Source organism: Lactuca sativa, chromosome 7 (assembly GCF_002870075.4).
Source record: "Lactuca sativa cultivar Salinas chromosome 7, Lsat_Salinas_v11, whole genome shotgun sequence".
NCBI lineage: Eukaryota > Viridiplantae > Streptophyta > Magnoliopsida > Asterales > Asteraceae > Lactuca > Lactuca sativa.
The window spans coordinates 95106256-95115339 of record NC_056629.2 but is presented as its reverse complement, the minus strand read 5'-3'; the positions used below and the strand labels follow the sequence as shown (position 1 = coordinate 95115339).

At 33.8% G+C, this 9084-nt stretch overlaps 1 protein-coding gene across 1 annotated transcript; it reads left to right on the top strand.

Annotated features, from left to right (window-relative positions):
- Positions 1-1304: 1304 nt before the first annotated feature.
- On the top strand, positions 1305-8491 carry LOC111903635 (receptor-like protein kinase FERONIA). Its single transcript, XM_023899392.1, has 3 exons — positions 1305-2367; positions 6199-6488; positions 8366-8491. Exons 1-3 carry the CDS (start codon positions 1305-1307, stop codon positions 8489-8491), a joined length of 1479 nt encoding a protein of 492 aa, XP_023755160.1.
- Positions 8492-9084: the final 593 nt, after the last annotated feature.

Below are 9084 nucleotides of genomic sequence, written 5' to 3'. Positions count from 1 at the left end.
TTTCGGGTATTTCGATCCGGGTTACCCAAATAACTTTTTAATTGGTTCTAAAGGAACCGAAACCGGAAATTGAGAAGTCGTTTCTTTAATCCATGATTTCCCTCCTTGATTGATCAAACACACATCACATGTTCCCATCATATTGAATATTGTGATGGAGTTGGAGAAGGTTTTTTTGCAAGTTTGGTGTTAAAGGTAATTTTATATTCCATTCCACGGAACTATTTGTAGTTTACAATTTAACATACTGTTTACACAGTTTACATGCAATTTTTTGTTGTATATTCTATGAGATCTCATACATGCTCCTAAACAGAGAGTATTAAAAAATAAACCCTAAGTTTTTTCAATGAAAAGTACCAAACAATCCGGTTTCTTCGATTTATTACGTTTTTTTTCGGTTCTATTTGGCATTTAATCATATTGTAAATATTATTTGGTTTTTTCGGTTTATAACCAAACCGGTGCGATTATCGAAAAATGTACAGTTTCTAATCGAGATGGTCCTTGGTCAAGTCTAAAATTTTCAAAAAGAGAATCTAAGTATCCTACTATTTATTCTTTCTTCCTATCTTTCTACCATTTATTCATGATACAAGTATAATAAAAAAAAATATTTTTATTAAATAGGACAAATGTTACGATCATAAGTGTGAAAAGATGTTAGGAAAAACGATATTTAATTTCTCTAATAAAAATTATGTGTATTTTGTAATATATATTAATAAAATAAAATAATCGACATTTGACGACTTCATAAATTAAAACATAAAATAAAAAATCAATAATAGAAAAAGCAGACACGGACTCTTGGTATGATTTTCGATATACTCACTTTTTGAACAGCACACAAGTTCACAAATCTGTATTTGTATGGTTTTAAATATTGTATAAGCCTTAACATCGGCTCCTTTTGATTCCTACTCTTCTGGTTTGGGCGTATTTGATGTTCTGATCCAATGCACTTCAATATCTTATTTCAATAAACCCTAAAAATCAGTTGACAGCATGGATCGTGGGTTTTGTGGGAGTCGGCGTTGTAGGTGATAAAACTATAAATATATGATGGGTAAAACATAATTTCTTTATCACTTATATCTCCGTTGTCCCATTGTGGCATTGTCCATTTAGGTGATAAAACTTAAGTTGCTGTTTTGGAGCCACTTCAGCGTTTAGTTGATTTAAAAACAAATGCCTGGTGACACACGAATGGCTCCATCTCTCTTTCCAGGAAGAAATTACCATATACTGAACGACAATTTTCAAAATCTGCTTCTATTTCCAATTGTTCTGCATCAAAAACTATGTCTTCTGCTACCGGCGATCTCAACGAAACTCAACTCTCCACCTCCTTTTCCTCTACAGAATCATCAAAATCATGCCGACACTTTGAGTTTCCTGAGATTCTCTTAGCAACCAATAACTTTGACGAATCATTAGTAATTGGGCATGGAGGGTTTGGAAAAGTTTACAAAGGTAACATTATTAATGGATCAATTGTTTCTGTTGCTGCCTTTAAACGGTTGGATTCTATGTCCAGTCAAGGTGCAACAGAATTCTGGGCAGAAGTTGAGATGCTTTCAAATTTGCGTCACTGTCACCTTGTATCTTTGTTTGGTTATTGTAGTCATGAAAATGAAATGATCCTCGTATATGAATATATGCCCAATGGAACACTCGAAGATCACCTCCATTCACTTGGTACCCCTCTTTCTTGGCTTCAACGACTCAAGATCTGCATAAGTGCAGCTCGTGGGTTAGACTATCTCCACACTGGTACAGGGATTGATGTTGGGGTTATACATCGTGATGTCAAGAGCTCCAATATTTTGTTGCATGAAAGTTGGGCAGCTAAAATTTCAGATTTTGGGTTGTCCAAAATAGGTCCAACAAATCAGCCATTGACTCATGTCCACACACTTGTTAGAGGAACTTTTGGGTATCTAGATCCAGATTATTCCTTCACAGGAAGGTTGACAAGGAAGTCTGATGTCTATGCTTTTGGGGTGGTATTGCTGGAAGTGCTTTGTCGTAAGCGTGCAGTGGATGAAAGCCTTGGTGAAGAGCAATGGAATTTAGCAAGATGGGTGCAAGAATCTATCAAAGAAGGCAATTTAAAGCATATAATTGACAACGGCATAAGGGATGAAATATCTCCAAAGTGTTTAAAAGAGTTTGTTCGAATTGCAGAGAGATGTTTGCTCAGCAATCCAAAGCAGCGCCCTATGATGGCTGAGGTTGTGGTACGTCTCAATTATGTACTGACCTTACAGCAGAAACTCAACATTTCCTTGCAGGCTACAGACAAAACAATATTTGGAAAATTGCTTGATATGTTTCCCTTCGCCTCCAACGGAGAGAACTCTGGTATTTCAATCTCCTATATGAATTGTGCATACTAGGTCTCTAAGCTTTTGTTTATCCATTTTAGCATATATTAGCAAAAAATTAAGACAATATAAAAAGCCGTATACAAAAGTAATGAAGTTAATTTGTCTACGGAGGTTATAGTTTATAGTTTAAGATAGCCTAATCATGCTGAATAATTGTTTACCGGCTTTCATATCTACTCCCCGATTTTAAGGACAACTATTTAAAACGACATTAGTAGAAATAATTTAGCAACCACCTCATGCCTTCCACCTTTTGGTATTGTCAACCAATACAAAAACCTTATTTAATTGCATTAATGATCTAAACAGTTAGTAGTGCGCTATAGTATGTGAACCTAAAACCTGATTTCAATTTAGCAGTGTAAAATAATGATTCCGCTTTTGGTCAATTTAGCGGTATTGGCGATTATTTCACTGCTTTTTTAATGGGAAGTGATATTACCACTTAAGAAGTTGATTCATAAACTTGAAATGTATATTTTACTAACTTGTATGAAAGTTACAAAAGATGTTGTACCTCATGTGGATTAATCAATTTATTAAGTGGAAATATCAACTCCCTTTTTGAATAACCCTATATTAGTTGTAGCACCGCTATTTTCTGGACATTGGTTCTACCTTCCGTCTTTGATATTTCTGTCTACCATCCGTCTTTGTTATTTTTGTCACAATACGACCCAAAGTAAGCCTAATGTTGTGTTTTCTTTAAGAGAAATTAAAAATCTTCCTACTTTTGGTTCCTATAAATCCTCCTATGACATTAATTCTTTGTTACTTAGAATACAAAAGTAGTTCACATTTTGTAGTTTTATTATTATTATTTTAATTGTTTTTATCTACATATAACTTTGTTGTATTTCCTTATTTGTTTGGTTGTTTTATAACCCCTTTCTTTTATAACAATTGTTGTCGTATTTAGTATATCAAAATTTTAATATTTCCTATTATATTATTATTCTTTTTCTCATTAATAATTATTTAAATTTTACACGTGTAACCATTCCATATTTTTTTAAGTTTGTCATTAAGATTATATTTGGAATATATCAAATCAAATTAAATTGAATGGTGAAATGATGATACGTGTCATAATATTAGTGGCTAGTAATATTTGTAGGCATAAAAAAGAGGAGGCAATTTAATTTCTCTTTTCGTATTTCCTAATGACCCCCCTTCGGTAAACAACGCCCCTCACGACGCCCCTTTCTGGTATGACATGTTCTTAAGTTACTTTTTGTTAGAATTATTTTGCTTTGTGCTATTGTTGAGTAATACTAATAGACTAATTAAGGCTTAAAGATTAAACTTAAGAACTTTAAATATTATTATGGTATGTGGAACCGATTAAAGATATGAATGATTTGGATGAACACAAATATGTAAATAAGATTTAGTTTCATTAGAGGCTCGAGAGAACAATTCTTTACAATAGATTGTGCAGAACTATTTTGTGTCAAAGACTTTTGCCTCTCTACTAACTAATGCTCCTATATATAGGCGTCAAAGAAGCACTAGAATGGAATCCTAAGTCTACAATTCAGAACTACAAACCTAAGATTAAATAAGATTCCAAAATTGGAATTAAAACATACAAATCAGAATCTAAGAAAAGACAGTAAATATTATAGACGCTTATAACTAGAGACAATCTAATTCAAATTCCCAACACACACACACACACACACACACACACACACACATATATATATATATATATATATATATATATATATATATATATATATATATATCCCTATACAAATAAAAAAGTAGTTCTTTTGCCATGTGTCATAATATTAGACCTCTTAATTAATATGTTGCCACTTGTCAATCTATTAGTTCTCCATTTTAAATTTATTAAACCTCCTCATTAATGTGATGCTATTTTCAATGTATTTATTATCCATTTTAAATTTTATATTATTGTTTTCATTAATTCACAAAAAAAGTCTAATATATATTAAAAATTATTTTTATATATTTATTTGAATCAATGATTATAATTTCACATAACTAATAAAAATATCTCTTAATTAGTAATTTATTTAAAATAATTGATTAATAATTTTGATATTTTTTTATTATAAAAGTTTAATTATTTTTATAATCGTGGTTTTCACGGATTATAAACTAAGTGTATATTTATACTATGCACCCCTTTAATTTAATCTTTCAATATAATAAACCTACGGTTATAAGTGTAATGGATCGTTCTATTAAGTTTTATTCGGTTCTATAATGATCATTTCTGTCTCTCTCTCGCTCTTTATATATATATATATATATATATATATATATATATATATATATATATATATATAAAATGATCATTTCTCTCTCTCTTTGTCTCTTTCCCTCTCTCTCTCTCTATATATATGTATATATATATATATATATATAGAGAGAGAGAGAGAGAGAGAGAGAAAGTTTATATGTGGATAGACATCTATTTTGCGGATGTGCGTTGACAGTGCTATTACGTGAAATGACTAAGGCAATACGTTGTTTGATAATGTGAATACGTTTAACTTCATATAACTACTGTCGTTAATATCTATAAGGTTACTATGAACTTTTTTTTTTTTGTTTAAGATTCTCATTCTGTCATAATGTGTTCTTGATAATCGTATTCTGCAAGAATGAGAATGAGTGAACAAATATGCATGAGATTAAGTACAAATGATAATAATTAGTGAGAATGCATGATAGTAACATTAGTTATTCACATTACCAAATAACTTATTTTCTTAGTTATTTTTGCAGAATAACACTAGTCCACAAACGTTCGGACTATAGATGTCATCCATATATGAAATCAGAAAAAGAAAAAAAAATCAGGGGCATTTTTGTCACTTTATACGTAGTTAATGAAATGGTATAGATGGTAACTAAGATAGGACCAAAACCGAAGGATATACCAACCATGAGTATCAATTGTATCAAATTTCCGAAACTAGGGCGAAACATGCAAAAAGGTGTAAACCACTGGGCCCAAAATTGTAGTTTAATCTAAGAGATAATTAAATATTTAAACCATGTACTAAACAGTTGAATACAAATATTCTGATGTATCTTACCACTAGAAGTTCTTGATGTCATACTAGTTGGGATAGGCTGGAATCGTCGAAGAGGAAAACATAAATACCCAACTTGTATGCAGTTTATTTTCCTGACTTGTGCTTCCTACTTTCTTCTACAGCTCTTCTTGTTCCCTGTTGGGTAGTTTACTCTTCTCTATGCTCACAGTCTTATTACCATTTAAGGGTTGCTAGCATTCCTTCATCGATCTGTATTTATGGTCTCTATGCTCTTACTAACCAGTGCTTGCTCATTACTGCAGGCTCAATTACACTGTTACACATGATTTAGAGGTCATGGTAGTATTAATGTTCTTCACCACATTCTTCTCATTCAGAAAAATACTGAGTGCAGCGGCTGAATTTTAATAATTTGTTCTCTGTATGCTGTAGCATACTGTCGATGCTTTATTGCCTGTAGCATATAGTTTCTGACGTTTTCTTTACAAAGTCATGCATAATAAGAATGGGCAAACTAAAGAATTCCTATAATTAGTCATATAAAACAAAGTGGAAAACTGAAGTAAATAGGCAGAAGCACTCTATTATTTTTTATTGGCTACCCCCTCTCCTTAATGTACTCCTAAATATACACCTTTCATCCCAAGCAGCACATGAACCTTTGAGACAACTCTTGATACTTCTAGCCACTATGCCCTTTTGAATTGTTGGAATAGTTGGGATTGTGAATTGTGATTATTTAATCAAACTGTATTCATCTGTTACAGCCCATGGCGATTCAAAGCCATCAAGTAATATAAAAGACACCAGTAGAAGAAATGCTGATGATAGTGTACCTGTTGACAACAAAGATTCCACAAGAACTGCTCCAAAATTATTTGAAGTATATAAGTTTGATGATTTAGAAGTGGCTACACAAAACTTCTTGTTCCTATGTCATGGTTCTCGAGACTTATTCATAGGTTGGGTTGACAAGAACACATTCACACCTTCACTTGGGGGGATGGGAATTGAAGTTGCAGTTGAATGGTATAGTGAACTTCAGCCAAAGTGCCAGGTAAGTATCTATAAATGTACACAAGCTTTGATTCTCTCACTTCACTTCATAGTCAGTTTACTATTAAATAGGGGGAAGTGATTAGTGCACAACATTTTTTCTCTTTACACAACAATTTATGCTTTATTCAGTACAACATTCTAAAAAATAAATTGTTTTGTATGAAGAAAACCTGTTTTGCCGATCAACTCCTATAATAAGAGGAGAAGTATCTTTTTTTTTTTATGCTTATTGTTTGTGGTAAGAATCTCACACAAAGGGTAAATGATGCTCAAACTAAAGATCTAGTGTTCTTTTAAAATTTTTCTATTAAAAAAATAAAAAAATTACTCAAGAACACAACCTTATTAATAAAAGATGGAAATGGATATGGCATCTGAACCATGGGAAATGACTCGTACTTATGTGTACTATGGCTTTTGACAAGTGAGAGATGAGATTATGTGAAAATGTCATGTTTAGCTTTATATGTCTGTTTTATGTTGTGAATGCAATTGAGGAGTGTTTATCATGGAACAAGGCTATAATATTTGTTTTATAAATCCCTGTGCTGAATGTAACTAAATTTTTTTTGTGAGATCAGAGAGTGGTAAACGCCTTAGGACGGTTGTCTCATCCAAATATTATCCGTCTCTTGGGATATTCCATCGATAAACAACCCCAATGCTTGCTTGTTTATGAGTACATGCAGCAACAAAATTTTGGTCACTTCTTATTCGGAGGTATACTTGAATCTCTCTAAAAAGCTATTATTAGTTTATCTTTACTCACTGGTTGAGTTGTTGCAATGAGGTAGCTGATGTAACACGCATAATTTCACATTGCAGAAGATGTCGGCAGACCACTTTCTTGGGAAAGACGACTCTTGATAATAATAGGAGTAGTCCGAGGACTCGCATATATGCATTCATCAATAAATGAAGTCATACATTGTGATGTGAAGTCCACTAATATTTTTCTTGATAAGGTACTGGCACTTTTAATTAAGCCCCCTAAGATTTTGTGTTGATAGTGTTGGGTTAATCGTTTATTTACCGGGTCACGGATACGGGTCAATAGGTCATGATCAGGTAGCTTATTGGTCATGGGTAACTGATGGAGTTTACAAGCATATCTACAAATAATAAAGATGGAAAACAAAAAGGTGTTTACTTGTTCAAAAGAGGACCGATTCTTGAGGGGTCTTCCCATATTTTACTTTTCTTTAGGAGTAAGTTTAGAACGTGGGTATGATAATATTACTTAAAGAGAAGAGATGACATAGCTAGAGTAGTAGTAGAGATGCAGTAACTTTGTTCTTTTTAATATAATAAGAAGCTTCTCCATTTTCTGTTGCAAGTTTATATTCACATACATACGTGCATAGTGTGTGTTTTGTGTGTTTGTATTCAAGGACCTGTGCCAACAATTGGTATCTGAGCCTAAGGTCGAAGAGGCTGGTTTGAGAGTCGACTTTCGAAGGGGAGGAGCCTTCGGGTGTGGGGCTGCCATTGCACCGAAAGCGGAGTGTTTGGTAGTGATTTTTGTTGCAGGAAAAAATGAAGGTCTAATCACACAAGAAGGTTCAAGACAACAGAGGCTGTTTTGGGGCTAGTTTACTGCAGAAGGCGGAGAAGTTAAAGGTTCATCAGGTTGACCGTTGTCGTGGGGAGATGTGGAGTACCGTTCAAGACAACGAGGGTGACTGGTGATGAAAATCGGCGGTCTTGTAGCTGTTAGTTGTGATCAAAGGGAAGTATATATGGTATTCAAAGGAAAGTCCGGCAGTAGTTGTGGGTATGTTACCGGAAAATGGAGAGAGTTACCGAAGTTGCATAAGAAAACGAAAAGAAAAGATCCGTCAAAGCAGGTTGTGTTGGGTTTGTTTCGTTTTGCAGGTGAAAGAAGACGGGAAAAGCGGGTTGCTTTGTTTTCTTGATCGGTGGGAGATCGAAGGCTCTCGTGTCACAGAAGTGTTATGCGCAAACGGGTTCTGTGTGGTGACATACAATAGCCGGGTGTAGAGGACTTTGGACGTGACTGAGGTGAAGGTCGGGTGTCCGGGACAAGTCGTGATTGGGTGAAGACTTTGGATGTGACTAAGGTGAAGGTCGGTGTCCGGGAAAAGTCAAGATGAAGATGGTTCGAAAATAATGTGATTAAACGTCACTGTGAGTGAAAGGTATGAATAAACGATGAGGGGGGTGATTGTTGGGTTAATCGTTTATTTACCGGGTCACGGATACGGGTCAATAGGTCATGATCTGGTAGCTTATTGGTCATCGGTAACTGATGGAGTTTACAAGCATATCTAAAAATAATAAAGATGGAAAATAAAAGGTGTTTACTTGTTCAAAAGAGGACCGATTCTTGAGGGGTCTTCCCATATTTTACTTTTCTTTAGGAGTAAGTTTAGAACGTGGGTATGATAATATTACTTAAAGAGATGACATAGCTAGAGTAGTAGTAGAGATGCAGTAACTTTGTTCCTTTTAATATAATAAGAAGCTTCTCCATTTTCTGTTGCAAGTTTATATTCACATACATACTTGCATAGTGTGTGTTTTGTGTGTTTGTTTTCAAGGACCTGTGCCAACAGATAGAACCACTTCAATGC

Excerpts from the sequence above, each read along its gene's own strand:
- LOC111903635 (XM_023899392.1), top strand. The coding sequence starts at position 1,305 with ATGTCTTCTGCTACCGGCGATCTCAACGAAACTCAACTCTCCACCTCC. Across the intron at positions 2,368-6,198 it reads CTCCAACGGAGAGAACTCTG|CCCATGGCGATTCAAAGCCA; the intron begins GTATTTCAATCT and ends CATCTGTTACAG. Across the intron at positions 6,489-8,365 it reads AACTTCAGCCAAAGTGCCAG|GTGAAAGAAGACGGGAAAAG; the intron begins GTAAGTATCTAT and ends TTCGTTTTGCAG.